General features: G+C 44.5%; 1 protein-coding gene across 6 annotated transcripts in view; it reads right to left on the minus strand.

Moving 5' to 3' along the window:
- Positions 1–4,138: 4,138 nt before the first annotated feature.
- The window catches only part of ERBB4 (erb-b2 receptor tyrosine kinase 4), a 582,907-nt gene continuing 564,073 nt past the window's right edge, over positions 4,139–22,972 (minus strand). For 4 of the 6 annotated variants that reach the window (XM_068196531.1, XM_068196532.1, XM_068196536.1 and 1 more), the window contains exons 25-28: positions 21,804–21,974; positions 9,312–9,359; positions 8,195–8,486; positions 4,139–6,311 (exon numbers count right to left, since the gene is read on the minus strand). In XM_068196531.1, the coding sequence (XP_068052632.1) occupies positions 5,875–6,311; positions 8,195–8,486; positions 9,312–9,359; positions 21,804–21,974 (948 nt within the window). In that variant the 3' untranslated portion in view covers positions 4,139–5,874. The remainder of the gene's footprint in view (positions 6,312–8,194; positions 8,487–9,311; positions 9,360–21,803; positions 21,975–22,972) is intronic. The other 2 variants (XM_068196534.1, XM_068196535.1) reach the window with 1 other exon arrangement.

Genomic DNA, 22,972 nt, shown 5'->3' on the forward strand with positions numbered 1-22,972 from the left:
TGGGCAGAAAGTGTCCCTCGGCCTCTGGTTAGGAGATGAGACTGGCTATAGTTCAAGCCCCACTGAGTCCCACCACCATCAGTCAGACCTGAACAACCACAATCTTCCCTAAAAAGTGCTCTGCATTGTCCAAACCTACAGGCAGATCCCAGCCATCACTGGAGCAGCACCACCAACAGCCTCACCTGCCTGTGATTGCCTCAAGAGCAAGGAGCCTACCATCAGAACAAACCACTATTCCACACAGTGGTAAAATAAAATCGTGCTAAAATAACATTAGAACTGACATGGAGACATGATTTCTGGACATTTTAGAGTGGTGCTTCTAACCACATAGCATTATTTTTGTTATTTGTTCCCAGTCTGAAAGCCCCATTTGTAACAGTGACCTTTTCCACCTTTATAGCAACAGGCAGAAAATAAAAAAAAACAGGGAATCCTGCACAGACAGTGGTGCTTCACTAAGGCTACTCTGTGGGACAACTGCAGCTCCCTGCTTGATGAACATAAGTACTAGAGCCAGCCACCGTACCTAGAAAAACAACCTGAACCCAAATCCAGGATTTTTACATAACCACAGATGAGCTGTTTTGTCAGCAGCAGAGGTCGAAGATCCACAGGAGTGAGACTATAGCAAGTGACAGCTGGAAATGAGCAGGTGCAGGGACTTCATGTGCCACCACCTTTTGAAAAAGCCTTGCCAAAGGGACACTGAAGTGACATTATTCCCCTCTGAGGTGTCTTCTATGAGCCAAAGAAGTGACTGAAAACTGCAGGCCTGGCTCTCATTATTCTAAAGCCTATTTTTCACCAGTCAGCCTCAAGCCAAGCATCCTTCCAAGCACCTATCTGAGCTCCATAGTTCTGAAATGCACTTGGGAAGCCAGGGTGGGAGCAGTCATAGGCACTGCCCAGCTGCCAGGCCTGGGCATCTCTGGTGCTCCCATTCCTTCCTCCCTAAAGGGCTGGCAGGCTGGAGTGGGAGTGTCCCTGTGTGTCCCTGTGGGTGCTGTCCCTTCAGCAGGGACATGCCTGCCCAGGGTTCCTGGGATGCCAGGGAAGCACGGCTCATGGGGATGCCTCCAGTTATCCTGAGGAGTTACATGACCAACAGCCTCATTCTGCCTTGTCTCTTCATCTCCCAGATAGAATCAAGGAACTCAAACAATCCCATCGTTCTGTTAGCTGCCACCATGATGCACAACACCTACACAGACAAAAATAGGGTTTTTTTCTTTAATATTTGATTTTCCATCCCCAACACCAAGCTGTATTTCTAGGCTGACTTACCTCACAACTCATACTTCTCCCCTGTGCTGCCCAGCTCTACCTAAAGCTATGGAAAGAGTGGATCCACAGAGTCAGGGCTGAGCTGCTCTTCCAGAGCTGCCACCTTCCTTCCTTCTGGGCTGGGATTAGTGGTGGCTGAGGGTGACATCTTTAGTGGAAACTGGTGTCAGATCATTGCATATGAGCCTTGCAGTCAAGAAGCACATTTTCTACCAAGTAAGAGGTACATCCAGGGGTAATACAGCATTTCTTTGTACACAGAAAAGGATTTCAGGGTACCTCAAACAGATCTACATGGTGGCTCCTATTGCAGATTTATTTCCATCTCTTGCTACCTGAGAGAGACAAGCTGTTTGAAATATAGTTGTAAATACTCTGCTACATCTGAGCCAATGGCCATATAAAAAAATCCCTCCTGGCTGTTTTGCAGAAAAAGAAAAATCTGAAAAGACCTGAAGAAGTAAATGTGAAAGTAGTTGGTTTCAGCCAATTACGTTACAGTGAGTCAATCGGCCCCAGCATCTGCTTGCAATAACCCTCAGGTAGGTAATAACAGCTAGGACAAGGAACACTGAAAGAGATCAGGAGAAAATAATATATGTTCTCTTTCCTTTAGCAGGTTGCTTTGTGCCTTGGATAATGGCTGATCCCCACTCAGGTAAAAACGTGCTCTTGAAAAGTTGGTCACTGCTCTCCTGTGACACAGGCCACGACAGAACATTTATAAACAGGAGACCGCATTCTAAAACCCACAAAACCTAACCAGATACTTCTGTAGCACTAGAGAGTGAATCACACCCAAAGTACTTCTGTTGATATGCTCACCTGCTGCTTTGTGCTGACAAAATGCAGTTTGTGTGTGTGTGTGTGTGTGTGTGTGTATGCTTTTCCCCCAAACCTGTCATTATGCATTAACGACCTTGGCCCTCATCTTTCATCCCATATGAATCCCAGTGGAATGCCTGCCATGATTTTGCCATGTGCACTTGCCCAAGCTCTTTCCCCAAGCCAGCAGCAACACCCAGTATGGCAAAGATGTGAGTTAGGGACAGCTGGGCATTTCTGCTGGAATTAAAGCAGCCAAACAGTTCTGCTCTCAGTTTCCCTTTCTTTTTTCTTTAGCCATGATTAAACTATCTGTTGCAAAGAGGCAAACCTGCCAGCTAAGCTCAGAACTTCTCTTGCAGAGGAAAGGGGCAGGGTTCAGATATCTGCTGCTCTCTGGGGTGGCTCACCAGCAGCCTCATCACCACACAGGCCCATTTGTTGGGCAAGGGGCAGTGACTGGCACAGCACGGAACCCAAGGGCCACTTTTGGCAACTGCAACTCAAACCAGCAGCTCAAAAATAATAATAAAAAAAAAAAAATTGAGAAGCTGCAGTGTGTGGAGCTCTCCCTCATCCCGAATCACTGTGTTCATTAAGCCTCTGCCTGTCCTCTGCTATCCCAGACCCCACTAGCATGGCTCTGCATGGCTCATCCTGGCTGCCAGGCAGAGCCCAAGCTCCTCTTCCAGCTTTCCTGCTGCCTCACCTGCAGGAACCTCTGCATTTTCATGCTACTTAATATATTATAGCACACCCATAGTCAACAAATAAAATTAATAAATAATTCAAGCCTTGTAAGAAATAAAACGTTAAATTGTTAAACCCCAGCAGTATTTACCTTTGGATTACTCCACGGGCTTGTTTCTAACACAAGCACTACCTCATTACCAGAGGAACAACCAGGCCTCACCTTGTGTGAGCAGCTCCATCCCAGTGCCTGGCTCTGGAGGTGTGCCTGCCTCTGCCCCAGCAGCCTCTGAGTTCATCTCTGAATTCAAACACGTGAGCTGCGCCAGCATTTTATTTTTTATTTTTTCTCCATTAGGAGTTACTCTGTTACAAGAACCGTTCAGGGACAAATCAACCTTTCTCCACCTACCTATGGTCCTGCAGGCAGCTGCTGTGCTGAAACACCCCACATTCCTGTGCTGGTCCCTGTCCCCAGGCAGCTTGGCAGCATTGTCCCAGCCCGGCAGACCTTGGCCTGTGCATCAGCTGACACCCTGTGAGCACTGCTGTGGGTAAACCTTCCCTGGAGCAGCCACCCAGGGCCTTGTGCCACCCTCTGTGCCCCAGCCCCTGCCCAGTGTGTGCCCCTGTCCCCTAAGATGGTGAGGAGCTACCAGAGGCACCAGAAGAGCCCCCTCAGTGCAGGTAGTATCCATCTATCCCATGGCAGTGGCCATTTGGTTGTATCACCACAAACCACCTTGGTACCACTTGACCCAAGGTCTCCTTTTACCAGCTCAAAGATCTGTACCTGTTGTTGCTGCTTTCAGAACCTTCAGCTATGTACTTGATGCACACCTGGACACCTGGTGCACCAACAGCTCGCTGGCTGAACCAGCCTTGTGATCACTGTTTGTTTTCCATCTACAAGGGTAACAACCAAGCCAGGTTTAACATCTTTTCACACCTTTGTCAAGCTGACCTACTAAGCTTCAGGTAGCTGTTGCTTGTTTCTTACTCCCTTCCTCTGCTTCTCTAAGATTAAAGGTGGCAAGCTGTTGGAATGACAGGAATTTAGAGGAGGGTGATGCCATTTCCAGACCACTGGTTGTTGCTGGTTTTGTTGCCAGGTTAGGTCACCCCAAAGATCTCAGCCCTAACAGAGCTGAAGTGCATAAACTGAAATACTGTTGCATCACCCAAGATTGCCATCCACCAGGTATTGTTTCTTCCCTTTAAAAACCTTGATGGATAGAGACAGGCAGATCTCCAAAGGTACCTCATAGTTCCTTAAGATGTTTGGTGGGAAGTAGGCTCACAAATGCTCTTACACACACAGTGTTGGTGTGCCAGGAGCAAGCCTTGGTGTCTCCGGCCCTTGCGCCTCCTTTCCCAGCTCCATCTGCCCCAGATCACTAAAAACATCCAGAACTCTGCTTTCAAAGAGATTTCCAAAGAGGAGCAGGTCAGGGGTTGTCTACCTAAAAACTGAGGTTGATAAAAGCAGAACTAAGTGCAAGGAGACTGACTCATACTTATTTACATTTTTGACAGAAAGCTCTGCAAATCATGCACATTTTGACTTCTCAAACCTCATATGCACTGTCTTCTGTGCCAGAGTAATCCTCCTTTTAGAAAAATGGTATTCTGTACTGTGCTGCAAGCCAGAGGAGGACATTTGCCTCCCCTGTTCCTTTCCAGGGCTTGCTCTGCTGTCCTTCATAGAGCAGCAGGAAGAGCTGGCTGCTCTGTCACTGTATTCTCTGAAGCAGTCACTGCATCGGCCTCTCAGAAGTGGCAGGCATTGTTCCAAAGACTTGATTTGCTTCATTTTGGCATTTCCACAGTCATCCTTTACAAATAATTTATATTTCTTTTTTAATTTAAAATTATTATTTTGTATTTTGCTGGTCACTTCCATATTGCTTCATTCAAAATCCAGAAAACAGTTCAAATAAAATCAGAGGTTAAGTGCAAACTAACTTTCCAGTGAACCGCTATGTGCGTTTTCTCCAGTCCAGTGTCTGTCTTCCAGTTTAAAGGACCCTTCCCACCCCACCCCACAGAACATCAAACTCTTCAGTTCTCTGTCTTGTCCTCAGTGTTGCCTGACAGCATCCCCAGCTCCCTTCATGACCATAAAGAAGAAAAAGAGGGAAGAATTAGTGACAATCTTTCGAAGTGTTTATAGTCAGCAGGTATAAAACAGGAAAGCAAAACTTTTGGCATACAAATCTTCATTTCTTGGCCTGGTTTTTAGCTTCAAATGAACATATTGAAGGTGTATTTTTGTTACTCTCTTCTGAAGGGTATTTTGTGTTTAAAGTGATTGTTGTTTTGGCACACATACAAAAATGGTCATGTCAAGTACCAGTTCTGAGCAGGAGTCTCTGTGGCTGGGGATTGGCACAAAATCACGATGTGGCTCAGAAGAGGGGCTTAGCTGTATGTGGGAGTCACATCATCATTTCTTGGAAAGCCACAATGAAGATCTGAATGTTTTTGAAAAGCTATGTTAGCCATTTTCAGTTGCTGGGATAGAAAGTGTTAGAGAAAGAAATTGGATTCTCAATCTCAATTACTACGCTATCACACAGGATATAAAAATTGTCCATTTTTCACCCTGATGGAAATTGCATGGAGATTTCCAGGAATGCTATACAGACTTTCATCAGTTCCTGCTGAAACAATCAGCCTTTCTGTGGCTTTCCCTACAGTTGAATCACTGAGAACGAACTCGACAGCAGCACTGCCACTGGCCTTGCCTAGTACCACCTGGCTTCTCTGGGCATCCAACCCCTGCATCTGCCGAAAGTGGGAAAGGCCAGGTTGTACACTCCTTCTTTCAGTCTCTTTCCTTCTTTCCTTCCTTCCAGGCTCCCAACCCAATCTGCAACCAACTCCAAGACATCCTTTCACTTAGAAATATCAAAAATGAGTGAACTGGCAAGAAGAGGAAGCTCATGGGAGAAAGAGAGGGAAGGGAGGGAGGAAGGACGGGCGAGGGCAGGGAGAAAGGGGGAGCGAGAGAGTACGAGTGAGGCAGCTAGAAGGGGTTGCCTTTCCACTTCAGTGAGAGCACAGCCACTACACCACGGTATTCCGGTGTCTGTAGGGCGGCGGGGGCAGCACAGTGCCAGGCTTCAGGGAGAACTCGGAGAGGTATTCAGGATTCTCTGCCACTATGGGCCGGATCCGTCCATTCTGTTTGTAAAAGTATTTTGTGCTGTACTCTTGCAGGTAGTCCGGGTGCTGGAGGGTGCTCCGTGGGGGCAGGCTATGGTTCCAGTAGTCTGGGTTGTCAAAGGCCTTCTTGGCTTTCTCTGGCAAATTGTTCTTCAGGTACTCGGCGTTTTCCAAGGTGTTGGCGAAGGTGTTGAGGTACAATGGCTCGTTCACGTACTCGTCCTCGGCTTTGGGCTGCCCGTTGGGAGCGCTGTGGTACTCTGGGTTGTCCACAGCTTGGAGATCTCCATTCTTTCGTCGGGAAACAAATGGGTTCTCTTCCACTGGGTTTAGGTAATCTAAGGAAAGATAAAAAATAAGTCAGCCTAGAGTGGTAGTAATCCATCCGTGTAGAAGCACTTGGACCAGAGCACCCTCCACCTCAGCCAATCCAAGAAAACTCCAGACGGGATCAGGACCCAACTATGCTGAACACACACTTGTGAAAAATGAAGTTTTCTACACACAGCGTGGGTTAAAATAGACACCTTGGAAGACTGACTTATCAAACACCCTGGCCAACTAAGCTACAGCTCTTACTGAGCCACAGCCCATGTGCTCCCTGGACTTCCTCTCACTGTATGATCTACAGACCCAAACACACTGAATGACTTCTGCCTCTGCTACCTTGGACCTATTAGCAAACCCTCTGCTCTGCAGTCCTTCTATCCAGATAACTGTAGGAATCTTAGTTAGGCTCTCTGCACAAAGCCTATCCCCAAGGGCTAACTTTTAAGACAGCTTCATTTCTAACAGAACAATTTGCCTGATTAAAAACCTTCCATCCCTGAAGGACAAAGGGCCTTGAAGCATTATGAAAAAAAGGTTGTACAAATGAGCCCTAGAAAGGGAACAAGAGAGCCTTAGATCAGCTGCAAAACGAGACTTGGAGCAGGCTACAGTTGCCTCAAGTCACTTGCTGTGGATCAACACCCCATTTCCAGCAGCACAGTCCTGCTCAAGGGCTCTGCACGCACCTCCACAGAGAGTCCTGGTGCAAGGGGTCATCTGGTTTCATCCAGAATGGGGCCAAAACTATTAAAGGCAAAAGTTCATGACCCAGTGAACACCTCTGAACCTGCAACTGCCACTGAATATGAGCTGAATAGTAGGAACATTTCTTTTTTTAGTGATGACAGCCAAGCAGTGCATTGATTTGAGCCCTGCAGCTAGCATGGAACACACAGTGTGTGGCCACACCATGACAACCCTGTGTCTGTGCCCAGGGGGTCAGAAAGGAGCTGCTTTCTCTCCTGAGCTGCTACTGCCACATCCCTGAGGGCTCAGGTGGCTCTTGCAGAACTCTGAGGATCCCCAGGGTGCACCTGTACAAAAATGTGGGTTCATACTGAAGGTAAATCACTGCAAGGGAGACTCCCACAACTGCTACTGCCATGGGTCAAGCCCCAGGGCTCCATCCATTCCTCCATCATGTAACACAAAGGACAAGTGGCTTCCAAATTCTTAGCAAACACACTTGTGACTAGTGACTTGCAATACATTTGCATTAATTATTTTCTTTAAAGCTAATGCAAAGCTTTGGAAGCAAATTAATAATGACACTTATATCTAAATGACTGCTATAATTATTTAAGAGGAAGAAATGAATGAGGGCAAACTGGGAAGTGCAGCATGCTGAGCAGGCACAGATTTAGGCAATTTCCCCTTGCAGTGATGCTCTCTTTAAAGCACATCTTGTTCTTTCAATCCTAGACTTCTCTTGGGTATAAAAGGCCAGCTGTGTGTATCAGTTCTGTGATAGGTTCAACATGACATTTACCAAGCACAATGCCAAGAATAAGAAGATCAATAAACAAAGCAAAGTTGGAACTATGGCTGGCTGAATATAGATCCTTTCTTTGGAAATAACTGAAGCTTTGTGTTTGGGTAAGAAGGGGGCTTGGCTTTTTTTCATTCCTCTTGTTATTTCTCCAAAAAAAAGAAAAAAAAAGTAAAAGGGGGACTTACCAGCTTTGACATACTGGCACATTTGAGCATTTCAAAGTAGAAAATTAAGGAGAGAAAACCAAATCCCTGTGTAAAGGAATATTATCCTAGTCAGAATGCTTCAACCTGATGGGTAACTAAATAAAGCCATTTTTGATGAAAAGCTGCTGATGTAGAAAGAGAAGAAATGCAGCCAGGCTAGAGCAGGAGCCTCTCTGGAAAGGCAATATTTTACCTGTTTTAGGTTTGTCTCTCATCGGTGTCATGTACCCATCCTCATCCAGCTCTCCCCGCACGACCCGCTCGGGAATGAAGACGGTGGGGTCAGCGCTGTACCTCTGGGTGCTGCTGTCCTCTTTTGCCAGGCTTGCCACCTGTTTCTGCATCGTGCCATTGCAGCAGGTGTCTTCAAAGATCTCTGCTGTGGCCCCTTGAGCAGCTGGGGCTTCTGGAAGGATGCAGCCCGGAGCCCTGTATGGCATCGGCACCTCGGCAGCGTAGCCGCCATCCCGGTACACAAACTGGTTCTGTTGGAAGAAGGGACAAACAGCATGGGAAAGGAGGCTCCCGAGGGGAGAAGCTTCAACAGCAAGTCATGGCTGTGCCTCCTGTGCCTGCCCTGCCCATCCTGAGCTTCCAGGCTTTGGTGTGGAGCCACAAAACATCCATCTGCTCAGTGGTGCTCAGTGGGATGGAAAGGGGGCAGGAAAACTTGTCTCCTAGTAGGCACGTGGAGGCTGGACACACACAAATGCAAGAGGTGAAGGTGGTGTTTCCTCTTCTATTACTCTGGCAACCTCCCCTGACTTCTGATCAAAGCCCTTTAAACCTCATCTTTGGGAAATCTCCTCCTGAGTGGGGATAGAAACCACTATCATCTCTGTTTATTCTGGGGTGACATTTCTAGTGTGTGCCGTGGTGGGAATCATGGGGTCACCCACACCATGTGTAATTCCATCAGGAAGTGTATTTCAGGCTGGTGAACTCTGTTTGTATTGGCACCTCAACTCAATGGTTTAACTCAACCTACCATTTTGCTTGTCAGCACAGACATGCAAGGAACTTTCATCATCATGACCTACAGATAGGAAGGAAAGATGTACAGATCCATCCGAGCCTTTCACCAAAATGCTTTTTCAGAAAAGTTACCAGAGTTTTGGGTGTGGGTCCTTAGAATTTGCACATGAATCCAGGCTGAATCTGGAGATCTTTAACTATTTGATTCCTTATATAAACACTTCATTGCCTGGTTTTGAGTCATTTATGCAGGAAAAAGGAGTTTGAAAAAGAAAAAAAAATAGTGAAAAAAGAAGGAAAGCCTGAAGGATGAAGGCTAAATGTGAAATACTTACTCCTGACATAGGGGTGTAGGCAGGAGGAGGGCTGTGTCCAATTTCACTCTAATAGGAAAGAAAAATGGATGATGGATACATAACAAGAGGCCACATGAACGAAACAAGTCACATGAGCTGTATGAGCTAATTGGGAGAAACATGCACATCAGTCAGATTTCCTAACTGGACCCCAAATTCAGATTCAGTCAGGGTAAATATCTTACCCCCAACAACAAGCTGTGTGTCTTGGAAAAGCAAGGCTTTTGCCAATAGGCTTGACTTCTGCACACAGGGCTATACCCCCTGCCAGTAAAAGCTTAGAAGATTAGCAGCCTAAAATAATACTGTTCCAGGATGGCATTATGTGTCTGTGGGCTCTGCTCCACCCTCAGCACAAAAGGCTAAAGCCACTGTCCTATCTTTAGCTCTTCTGGGCTGTGACTCTAATATTTAAATATATACTCTGCAACTATAACACCACAGTACCAGGCCCTCTTAGCACAGCCCTGTCCCAAGATGTCATCAGACAATGGACTGCCATTAATGTGGGTATTGCTATTTTTGCTGACAAGAGCCTTTCCAGTCAGTGCCCTGCCAACTAAGATCACTATAATTGTGGTTTTTAAATGCCTCCCCTTTAGTGCTGTACTAAACATATCTGTCTTGCAACACCCCTTACCGCAGAACCTTACACATGGCTCTTCTCCACCACTGCTCTCTGCACATTTTTTTACTTCTTTACTGTTTTTCCCCATGAGCTGATACCCTGTGGCCACTGCTCCATTAGAACAGGAGGCAAAGTAAACAGCTGTGGTGCCATTTAGTTGGCTTGAAAATTTAATGTAAAAAAATTTAATATAAATGTTTAAGTGTCCTTAAATTGACTGGTAGTTGCAATGTGAGGTCATAATTTTATAGGCTTCCAAGATTACTCTCAGACAATTCTTATTGGTCAGGACATGTGAGAAGAAAATATGTTTGGGTTTTACCAGGTAGAACATAAATAGCTTGTTTTGTATGTGAAATGCAATTTACTCAGTTGATTTTTGCTGGGGCGGTGGGGGGGAGAGTGGTGTTGTTTTTGAATTTTAAATGCTATATTGAAAAACTCAGAGGGTGTTTCTTGATTGAAAAGCTCTAGAATTTTTGATTTCTGATCCTAAAAGTCTCACTGGAATTATTATCTCTGTCTTTTTGAGATAGACAGAGACCTTAGCGGGCTGGTTGCTCTAAGACCTCACTACATAAGCCTACTTAAGAAGTCTCAGCTTGTATACAAAAAAAAAAAAAAAAAAAAAAAAAAAAAAAATCAATACTCCTTATAGCTCCCTTTTGATGCTGTAATGTGAGTTAGACCCATTAGCTGTGGAGTGCACACATCCATCCACAGGGGAACTCATCACACTCCAGAAGGAGCCTCACTTTTTTAACTGCCCACGAGCAGCCCTCCTCAGAAATGCCCAAGATTTCATTCTGTACACCACATGATTGAATTTTAGGCAAAAACATGACAACAAGGAGAAAGAATAAATCCAAGAAAATGTCTCCTAAAGCCTTTTTCCAAGGCTCTCTGGTACAAAATACCAGTGACACATCAGCTGTTGTAACAGCCAATATTTGTGTAAAATGAGCCCTGATCCAAGAGTGGTAAATAACATTTCTGTGAATATTGGCTAGTGTTATTGCTTTCTATTTATTAATTTCATTTTCCAATTCCTTGCTTCTAAAATCTCCTGAAGGTAAATATCTCCTCCTTTATAGCAGGGACACAATATTTTCTGGCTGCATCTTAAACTGCAATAAAATCAAAGCCTTGTTGGGTTCAGCCCCCTTGCTGCTGCTGAGCTGATTTTCCTGGCCAGCCACAGAAATGTTGATAGGGTTGCACAATCACTGCTCTTTCTTGCTCTTAAGCAGCCTGTTAAACTCACAGGACTGAAAGATTTCTCTCTGCTGAAGGCAGGACTTTGCCACCATGAATGTACACACACGTTTGAGCCCACTCTGATACTGCTCAGAGAGCTTAAAACTCAGCTCCCTTTTCCTCTCCTTCTGCTCTCACACCCAAAAAGCACCAAACAGGAATAAAACACTCCAGCCTTGCCACTGGGATGCTGCTCCCAAATCCTGTTCAGGGACATCCTGTGCTCCAGGCCTCAGGCAACTCAATAATTATCTGCTTTGAGCAAAAACTGGCAACACTTCTTTGTGCCATTCATCAGTCCTGGGCTGTGTGCCCCCAGAAACAACTCACTCTCCTCCTTCTAGAAACTCTTGACCTCATTTCAAACCAAGGGAGTATCCAGGCTCCAGTCACTAAACCAAAGCATTTCTGATTTATGGGAGTGGATCTGAATAATATTTGGGATGGTCTGGTGAGGCTGCAGGCAGAGCACACAACGCAGTGTCCAGCCATCCCCCAAGCAAATTCCAGCTACATTCCAAGGGAGCAGCCTGGTATTTTACAACTGATCCAAACTGAAATTCAAATAGGAAAGACCATTCCAGGAGAACAGCCACCTCTGCTTGGCTGCAGTCCTGCTTCCACAGAATTTGCAGATTTCTCTGCCCTATATTTGCTCCAGCAAATATTTCTGAGATGAAAATCCAAGGGGAAAACATGCACCATGAGATCACTGTGTCATGTTCAATAGAAGTGGAATGCTGTTTGTATAGTGATTGCTGGAAGGCTTTGCACACCTCTGGGGGTTTCTGGTCCCAGCCCCTGCTCAGAGAGAGGCCATATATAAATAGAAAGGATTTGACACCTCCCTAGGCTGTTAAGGTTCAAGCATATCCATCCCTACAGCTCACAGCACCTGACACAAGTCTGGCATTCCCTGGCCATAAAGGTGGGGACTGGGGAATCTTTATGGGAAATGATGACATCCCAGCCCCTTTTCCAGCAGTACCTTTTCTCAGAATGTGTCATATATTTTAACTTAAATGTTGATCACAAGTACAGAAACGATGTAAGCATCAGTTTGCACCTGTCTCCAACAACTGCTGCTTCCACCATCGAGACACAAAACATCCAGCTTAGATCAGCGAGGGAAAAAATACATAGAAGAAACAAAGATTAAGTCTTTTTCTACATCTAAGTTTTTTCTGGTTGCTGTTTGCCAGAGGACAGGTAGGATTTGCAGGCAGCCTGGGCTCTAACTTAGTTCCCATAGGCTGAGATCTGCCAGCCCATGTCCTGGCAGAATGAGGGGTTTAAGACATCCCTGAACCTGTCCAAAGTAATTTTGGGTGTTTCACTGGCCCCCTGGGTTCAGCTCAGTACTGACCAACCTCTTAGCCTCAGATAAGTCATCACCACTTTCTCCTGCATCATTTTCTCTCATAACAACTCTGTTTTCATACTTGTTGACTCTTTTAGAGCAGTCCACATGGATTGGGATATCCAAACTGTCTTCTAGGAGTAATTCAGTCTGGACTGTGAACAGTAAATGGCATAGATCACAAACAAGATCTTGGCATGGGAAACAACATACCCATACACAGCACAGAGTATTTCCTGTGCTGTTACTGGAAAATACCAGATATAAACCATATATTTTCAGTCTAACACTTCACCAAGTAGAGAAGTCAAAGATGACAACACCACAAATGAAAATAATCTCCTAAGAGATACCAAATTTGGCCACAAAACTCAGCATCCAGCTACACTGACAGGAAAAGGTAGGTGAAATGCTTTTCTGTAGCCTCATCTCTTTGAGCCTGATGCCCAGGCTGGAAATAAAAAAGCATTCTGCTGTATGGCACCAAAGGCTTGGAAACCCAACTGTTCTCTGGAGCTCAGAAACCTGCACCCATCCTCCATCCTACCTTCAGAGGGGCTGGCAAGCGGATTTCAGCTGGCACAATTTGCACTTTGATCTAAGCATGACACAGGAATGGAGGTGCAAGGATTCCCCTTTGCCTTTTACTTTGTGTTAATGCATCTGAGTGTCAAACAGAGAGCAGAGCAGGAACAGAGACAGCTGGCATTGCCTATCTTTTCCTTTCAACCTCCTTGACTCCCCCATCCTTCCTGTCACCCATGACTAGCTTTCTGTCACTCTCTTCTTTAATACACTCTCCAAGACAGTAAATGGCACCTTTTAACACTGAGCCAATTCCCCACGATTTGAAAGGGATGAGGTACCATTTCCCACCCGTTCCAACAATTCCCTGTGGGACAGAGGGGTCAGCACTGCTCCTGCTCCTGGGCTCTCCAAAACACAGGACCAGCAGCATCTCCTTTTCTGTACAAACCTCGAGTTTCAAATCCCAAAACAGGGGAAGGATGGAGAACAAGACCAAAACCACAACATGCCCATGATTTTTGATTGTGACATGGAAGGAAAAAAAAAAAAAAAAAGGCACAAAAGAAAGTTGATGAGTGATCCTGGGAGCAGCAGCAGCCCCCTCCTATGTGCAAGCTGCACTGCCATCTTCCCCAGCCTTTTTTATACAGTAATCAAAGGATATTCTGAGCCTCTCAAAATGCCATCAACCCTCATTGAGAATGAAATAGAGCACATCTCCATCGAAGCCTTTACAGCAGTAATCATTGCCACATGCTGGCCTGAACAGGGAGCTTTTACAGACAAAGATGAGTTTTAAAAATAAAATAAAAAGCCTTCCTAAAATCTGAATAGAAACTTGATGATAATCTCCCAATTTTATTATGCAAGGGGGAAAAGAAACCCATAATTGTGCACTCTTGGTCTCTTAAAGCAAAGAATAGGCTTCTTGATGAAATGCTGAGTTGATTTAGAGCAGGGCTGAGGTTCTGGTGGCAATAATAGTCTAAAAGAACTAACTATCCAGCTGATTTGGATAAAATAATCATTTTTCAACATTCTAAATCTACACTTCATCTGTGCCTCCTCCCACTTCTCCCAACTGCATCTTTTGGAGAGTCTTTTTATAGCATTGAAAATTATTTTCTGCTCCCCCCCTCAGCACTCAACAAGAAAGACAGACTCTTTACCCTGGCTAACAAAGGGCATTTTTTAGGCTGTGCTGGCATTTAGCTCCATTGCATCTATGTTTAGAAAGTACAGTATTTAGTACTGGTTTTACAGGATGGTCTCTAGTCCTCCTGCCACCTGGGAGTCCTGCTGAAGCATTATCCCAGGAGTCCCACTGCCCTGGGACCCTGAGCACTCCCCACCCACCTTGGGGGCCAGATTGGTGTTTAAGTTGTTAAGCTGCAACTCCCTGCAGCTCTGCCTGGTGCGCTTGCAAATCATGCCCCCTTATATTTTTCAGGTGCTTTTACTATTTTAAGAAAACCACAAATAGTGTTCCTCACAAATGGATATTTTCCACCAACAATTTCTGCTTCACATCTTGTCACAAAAGAAAAAAAAAATTCTCCTGGCTCTCATAATTATTTCCTGACTATCAGTCCACTTTTCCATCTACTGAATTATGTAGAGTTGTTTAGCTTGCTGTTTTCCAAGAATGCCTCATCAGTGCAGTGTAAAAATATTTATTACTTACTCTTTTTGTATCTATTGACTTTTTCTTTTCAGGATAGAAAAGAAAATGGATCAGCTGTGAGCTCTCTTTACTGTTAACACAGCCAGCAGTTATTCATGGATCAAGCAGATGCTGCCTGATTTTAAACCAGTTTATATTAAAGCTCAATGAATTTACATGTCACACATCAAGGATGGAAGCAATGTACTGCTCCAGCCACTCCCACCAGTTCCACTGAGCTTGCCGAAGGTACCGAGAGGTGGTGGTTTTGTTATTAATCCATCTTACTATTTGTAGAAGCCAAAATACCATCCAATTCTTTAGGAAAGTCTCCAACTCTTTATGCCTTTTAACTCTTTGTCTTCTTCTCCGACTCTAAAGCTATATGCCTGAATACAAAAGCCTGAATGTGACAGAAAATAGCAAATGCATTTAAAAAATCCCTGTTTTAAGGCACTTCCCTGCAAAATCATGAGTTAATTTGATCAGTTGGTCCTGATAATCAGTTCAGGCTGAGAAGAGTTTACTCCTTGAGAGAAATCACTGATTTCAGCCAGCCTGGCTGCAAAGCAAGAAACTAATTGCAATAAAGCACTTCCAAAGAATTCTCTCTGAAGACTCAGGAATTATCTATTCCATTTGAGTCCTCCATAGGAATTTTCTTCCTTTCTCCTCTAGCAAGACTAGCACATTTAAAAAAGGTATTTAAATACATATTTAAATAAAAGGTATTTAAATACCTGTTCTAGATACATATATTTTGTAAGAAGCTTTCCTTTTTTATGTAAAATATTAAGACCGAAACAATTTTTCATGTAATATATTTTAGGGTGCATTTTTGCATGCTTATTCTCAGTACCTCGTCACCCTGAGCAATGAAATTAGGCTGACTAGTCTGGGCTCATCTCCTGCTTTTCGTGGACAAGGTTGGCCTGGTGCTATCCACACTTTCAACAAAGACTAGAAACAGACCCAGAAGAATTTTCCAGAAGAAAAAGTAAGTAGGTAAAATACTTCTGATGGTGTGCCAGACACCAACTAAACACTAACAGCTCTTGGGAAGTGCTTAATGCAAAAAGCAGAGCGGAACAGACAGGAGCCTCCTACCACCAGAATGTCAGTAAAACTTAGGAAAGCAGAAAATGGGAATTGGAGCTCTTGAACGGGGGCTTGGTGGACTTTCAGAATTACCCTAAAGGTCTGAAGGCAGTAAATGCAGGCAGTTGCTTAGACTCTCCTAGGGAAATACACAAAATGTAGTGTTTAGCAAAAGACATGCAGAAGGGTTTAATACAAACTTCTCCAAGTAATCATGCAGTTTTAAAGAAGCAAGAGAGCAAATATAGAGTTTCTCAGTGCAATCATCTGAAACACTGAAATGCTTTCAATCAATGGCTAGTTCATTTACAAGACCATCTGTTCTGGCATTGGAGATTTAATTCCCACACTTGCATAAGGAAGTGACAGAGGCAAAAAAATGACTACTAAGATTTTCAGAAAGTTTTTGATCACCTTTTAAGGAGTAGCAATTAAAGAAAAGGGATATAAATAACTAAAGAAGACCACAACCTGACAGACTGCCCTAAGAGGTATCAAATTTAGGGGAAGATTTGGTCATATTATTTTATGGGAAGATTCTGCAGAAGCAGAAAGGTGCCAAACACCACAAACAAACCAAAAAAAAGGACATCTGTGTTTTCACCATTGAACGGCCAACACAAATGTTAATATCCTGTTTAGCCTTTTAAGCAGAAGAATCAGAGAATCACAGAATAACCTGAACTGGAAGGGACCCACAAGGATTGCACAAGAAGTGCAGCTCCTGGCCCTGCACAAGACACCCCAAGAATCACACCGTGAGAACTAGAGATTTCTGATAGCGGGCAGGTCCTTAAATCTGGCACAAAAAAGTGTGCATGGCAGTCAGGAACAGGATCCAAACCCTGCTAAAGAGTCAGCATTAATTGCCCAGTGAGACTGTGATGTATTTGCCATCTTACCTGACACAATCAAGACAATCTTTCTAAGACAAACTCCACCTCAAATAGAATTTCTGCACTTGATGCAGAAATTAAGAGACAAGAGATTCTTGTCTATGCTCTGCCACAAGTTTGGACAAAATGCTTTTAATGGCCCCACACAGCCTGGAGGTCTCTTCACATACATTTTGGATGAACTTCAAGATGAAGCAGTTTTACTGCCATCAGTCCCATGTGGCCAGGACACACCTGGAGAAATGACTTGGGCAGGAACACCTAATTCCCTTCTCTTACAGGAAAAGAAATGGAGACCAGGCGCTGCCAAACCCTGGACAGAGGAACCATGGTCAAATCAGAGGAACCATGGACACTACCAGACCTAAGGCCATGCCAGGACTGCTGCAGTGGCACACCAGATCCTGCTCAGAGAACTGAAAACTGGCTCCCAGTGTCCCACAGTCTCCTTTAGCCAAGCAGGAGAGTCTCCATGGACATATGGATTAGACATCTCTGAAAAATAAAACTGCTTGGTATTTAATTGCAGGGTTGGCAGGAGCTTCCATGGTGTAAAGTGTATGGAATAAAATTACAGGAACAGAATCAATAAGCAGTATAGACAGTTTTCATCAGGAGTTAGCCAAGGATTTAGAGCAAAAAGCATCGTGGGGCACACAGAGTGCTTACTGTATTAGCATTATCTCTGCACACACAGGACAGCACTCGTTAGAAATACCTGAATGAATCATCTAATGGATGTGAATGCAGGACACTCGAGCACTAGCTGGGGTCCTGTGCTCATGGAAACACTGCTGAGGATTCAGCTTATCTCTCAGAAGCACAGAGCTTCTAAAACTCTGTTTGTCTGGAGTATCTCTGGACAGTGGAAAATAAAAACTGGAAAAAGCCAGAGACAAAATTGCAGCTGAAGAGTTTCAGATCCAATGAAAGAATTCAATTTAGCTTAGAATGCTAATTTTTATTTAAAAGCTGCAGCAGTCTCAGAGTGAACTTCACAACAGAGGTCAGGGTCAGAGCCTGTGCACAGGTAGGTCCCAAGGACATGCCATCATGGAGCCAGCATGGATCTGATGGAAATGCTGGAGCTGTGTCTGAGCCTTGTAGCTTCATAAATCTCTGTAACCCCTGGAGGAAGAAGGATGTGAGACTTCCTGGGGAGCTGGCAACTTCCCAGAAGCCTCCCTCTCTCCAGTCTTCTATCCACGGGCTACAGCACTGCGGTGTTAATGCTCTTTTCTTCCCATGGGTGAGAGTGTTTTACACAAGCCTGCTCCAGTGGTGCCTCTCCCACCAAGAAGCTGCAAGGATTTAACCTGAGACCACCACAAGGAAACTTCAGGGCTTTCCTGAGAAAGTAAATGCTCCTGTTCTTCCTTTGTTCCTTTGTGGGAATCAGAACAACAGAACACTGAAGAGTTTAATTTGCAGCCTTGGAAGGAGCTTGGATTGATATAAAAATAAAGTACACAGACATTAAGTAGAAACATCGTAAACTTAGGTTTCTATAATTGTAAGTAAGAATATACCTTAAGTAAGTAAGAAACTGTATTGATAAGATGGTGAAGGGTTTATAATGTAGAGGTGTGGTTGTGTAGAGTAGCTAAGAGTTTAGAAGTTATAACAGAAGCCTATGTGTAACAAAAGTGTAACAAAAGCCTATCAGACAAAAGTATCCACAGTGCAGTAGGAATAAGTAAAGGTGATGGGTTAGAAAAGCAAAATAAACCTTGTGGCAACTGTTCATTAGATTAGAAAGTTCTATATTGTCTTGTGACTACTTTGAGCTATGGCCAACTGCTTGCTCCCTTAAAATCTCAGGGCCTCTGAGACTGATGTTAATCTGAGCAATAAATGGTTCTTAGCCTGAAAACCTTCCCATCCCCTCATTACTAGCAGCAATGATGATATTCCTCGACTTCAAAGCCTACATGTGAGAAGGTTTGTGATCTCCTTGCTTTCCTCCTGCCCACTTCTGTCCCCATGGATCTGTGCTGCTGGAACATTCAACAAACACCGCCAGCACAGAGAAGGAGCACGGTGCCCTGATGGATTCCTTGGCCACTAAAGCTGCCACTGGAACAGCTAAAGTGGGAAGTACAGTATTTTTCATGCTTCTTATTCCCTGAAAATGACATGGAGATCATGTAGCTCTTGTCTGTGTGTTTTCCTTCAGCCTCACAATCTCCCATAAAATGCAATTTGCCAGACACACTGAACACAAACTACCTAAGCTGCATCCTTTCATTTGGTGTCCATGGCTGCAGCAGCACCATAATGAGTTTGTGCAACATCAATATGCACTATGCTAAACAAGCATAAGTCAGAGACCATCCAAAGGAAACACCCAGACAGAATCAGACAAGTGCAGATAGAGAGCTCTGACAGCATTTCAATCCCATGTGATTCCTGTAGCTGACATCCATCTGTACTGAGCTATGCACAGCAGATGCACTATTACCTTAAAGGAGTGACTGTGTTATGTTTACATCAATCCTCACTGAAAGAATAGTGAATGTTCCAAGAAACTGACTGCTTCACAAAGGCAACAGAAATGTATGTGGCTTTCTGCACACATATATTACCTCCAGAAAAAACCTCTGCAAAGGAAACCAGGAGTGCAGGGCTTCCAGCTTGGCCCTCTCTGACCTCTCTGTCTGATCTGGATCAGACAACTTGGCTCACAAACTGCAGACTTTTGGCAAAAGGTAATTCCAGCTTTGTTTAAATGTTAGATTGTTGTACAATGCCAGAGAAAAACTCCCAGCAAGTTGCTGAAAAGAGGATACAGTCTTGTTACTGTCGTTAAATTGAATTGCAAAGCTCCCACTGTCTCTAGTGGTACGGGATCACAGTTTCAAACCAAGATGGGAAATTGTGAGCTGAGGAAAGAAGATATCACGTCAAGAATGTGATGGAGTCTCTCTGTATGGCAAAACTAAGGCCTGGGGTCTCTTTCTGCTGCTCTGCTGAGTTCAAGAACACATGTGTGCAAGCAGCTGCAACGGTGTGCTTTGAAGTTGGGAAAAGGCTTTGTGAAAGTTATTTAAATTTTCATGTAATAACACCACCACCACCACCACCCCTAATGATAATATTAAAAATAAATGCCTCTGTTTTCATTCCATGAATATCCCAGTGACCATGCTGGCTGCCCAAATAACACTCTGTAAATAAATCTTTCAGAATATTAATTCTAGGATTTTTATTGGAATCCCCTCAGCTCTAGTGGGCTCCTCAACTGGGCTGGTACCAAAGACAGAGGGCAAAGGGAGCTGTTGAAAAAGCAACATTTTTCAAACAAAGTACATTTTTCTACTAAGCCTTGCTTCTTTAAATGTGTCCCAGTGTTTCCAGCAGATATGGGAGTGGGATGAAGATAAGAAATCCACTGTGTCAGACCCTGCCCTCTCAGCCCTGCATTGGTGTAAATGGCAGAACTCCACTGTGGCAAAATAAGCTCCAGAGATTTACAGCCCTGTGACAGCGAGTACCTTCCAAAGGCAACTGCTGTCCTGCCCTTCTTTCCTCAGAAGTTGGCAGGAAAAGAAACAACCTCTCCAGAGACAGCTAATAGTAAACCTGACTTATTTCAGATCACCATCAATTAACTCTTGTAGCCACAAAAAGAAAGTTTCTCACTTACTGTTAAATTGTGCATCATCCCTACTTCACTGTCATTCAGTGATGCAGGAGAAATGCTATACGAATCCAGACATCTCCAGTTTCCTTACCTTTAAAACAGCAGCAATTTCCTCTGGAGAGGATGAGGAGCTTCCTGCAGGGTATGGACACTGGCTCAGGTTATACACTTGGCTCTTTCACTCAACCTGTTCCCTGTTCCATACGCTGTACTCAGTTCACCCCTGGGTATGAATTTGGAACTACCTCAGCTAAGGATCAATGTCCAAAAGGTGTCTAAACCATAAGGAATAAACAGCAGCATTTCAAAAGGACTATACTTAGTGTTTAAACTGTGACTCTAGACCAAAAGGAGGCTGCAGAGAAAACAAGTCCCTAGTTAAAACAAGTCCCTAGTTAAAACACACCTGATGCCTGTGTGAATGCCCTCACATTAGTAATGCATTTCACCATCTCTTAGTTATATGAGAAGGGGTGGCAATGAACTGTTGAAGGGCTGGAGCCAAGGACAGGAACAGGCAGGGGAGGGACAACAGATTCCAGACATCTGACTTAGCTCCTCACCTGCAGCAGGGCACAAACATGTAGGACAGGATCCAATACCCCAGAGCTCCCACAGCAGGGCTGAGACTGCTCTGCAGCTCTCAGGACTTGCTGGGTAAAGAAAGTTCCAGAAAGGAACTTATCCTACTGGAAATGCCCAAGGTAGGCAGCGATGTTCACCCATGCTGCTCCAGTACCACGAAATGAAGTCCGGTGGAAGAGCTCAGATAGTATCGCTCTCCCTCAGATGGCTGGAGTTCTGTGAGCTGAATTCCCCTGAACACTCTCTGTGCCTCAAGTCCCCACGTACAATGAAGAGCATTTCCTCCCCTGACAGGGAGGGTGCACAGCTCAGCCTGCCAGCATCTGCCATGTGCTCAGCACAAACACACATTTGGGAAGGGGGGCTGTGAAAGCATCACATGCAAACAGGAAAAGGGGCTGGCTTGGAAATCTGCCTCCATTCACAAAAGCTACATTATCTGCATATTCCAGCTGCCCTCAGCTACTTCAGTGCCAGCCCTGCCAAGACAACAGGATGGCAGCACCAGGGCTGTGCGCTTCCTGGCCACGTCACAGTGCAGATGCAACACTGCTTGACTTCAGGAGCCTCAGCTGTGCTTTCAGGACAGGCAGCTCAAGTTGAGCCTTTGTTCACTCAAGGCTGGGCTATTAATTTAGAATTCACTGAGGCACAATGAACAGGGAGCCCAGTGACAACATTTTTATAGCCACTCTCCTTACAATGGGAGCTTGTAATTCCCAAGGCAGTGCTGGCCTCTGTTTGATTGCTGTACTTAAATCTCCACCTGTGCTTTTATAATAACCAATATTTTCTGTCAGAGCTTGCTCTTACCCTGTTGGAATCAATTCTTGTCCTGGAGGTGTAGATGGGAGGAGGAATGTTGAAGGCTTGAGGAACAAGATACTCTTCAGCATCCATCATATCTTCCAGGTCTTCCTCATCAAGAAGATTTTGGAAGAACTTGCTGTCATTTGGGCTTGGGAGCTTCATACGATCATCTCCCTGAACAGATTGTATTGAGAGAGGAAAAACATCAAAAGATGGATTAGCTTCCCAAAGAGAGAATTTCAGCCCTCCTAATGCCCTGGCAGCCAGGCTGCAGGGACCACACATGCTGCTTTGTGTGTTCAAAACCACTATATCCACATAATTTGTGGTTTGGTTGTGTTCTTTGTTGATTTTTTTTTTTTTTTTTTACTGGGAATATGATGACAAAAAGGGAGTAACTGCACAAATCAAGCAAAACCATGTTTTTGGCACTCTTGTGATTGAGCTTTTATTCTTTCTTCTCTCTTTTTCCCATACAAGATCAGTTTCTGACCCAAGTTCTGACATATTTTGTGAAATATCTCAGCCATTTAGGCTCAAATAGGAAGGGTGGGGAATAACAAGGAGACTTGTGTCTGGATGTTTGCTTTATTTTAATCTGCACTTTAAGGGACTTAGAGGGTAAATTTTTCTCTTGTCTGTATGGAAAGTTCTGCAGAATGTAAGAGAGCTGAAAACAACAAAAATCAAATCAGGGAATACCAGTGCCTTGAAATAACACCTAGGAACTGGAGAGGGAAATCCTGGCTGCACTTTGTTGGTGCCACAAAACACCACAAAAGGCAGCCCATGCCACAAACACTTATAGAAACAATGCTAAACTCCACTGGCTGGCTGGACAGTGGCCTCCCACTCCTCAAGAATTACTATGCCCCATGTGCAATCCAGCAGGGAATGATGGCTGTGCTGTGGGGTGCATTCAGACCCATTTAAAAGCTCAACAGCAGCTTTGTCATTGTTGATTGCACCTGGGAGGGATGGCAGTGGTGATGGCAGAGGCACCAGTGCAATGCAGTGACCCTGGTTTGTCCTCCTGGAGCTCACATTGTCTGCAAGGAGCACTGGAGAGAGGGTGGAATACTCACCAGACTGTGCAACAGGGGAGGGAAGGGCAGGGGGAGAAATGGAGGCAAGAGGATAGTCTCATCTTCATTCTTTGGAATAAGGAAAAA

Source organism: Anomalospiza imberbis, chromosome 7, assembly GCF_031753505.1.
Source record: "Anomalospiza imberbis isolate Cuckoo-Finch-1a 21T00152 chromosome 7, ASM3175350v1, whole genome shotgun sequence".
Taxonomy (NCBI): Eukaryota; Metazoa; Chordata; class Aves; order Passeriformes; family Viduidae; genus Anomalospiza; species Anomalospiza imberbis.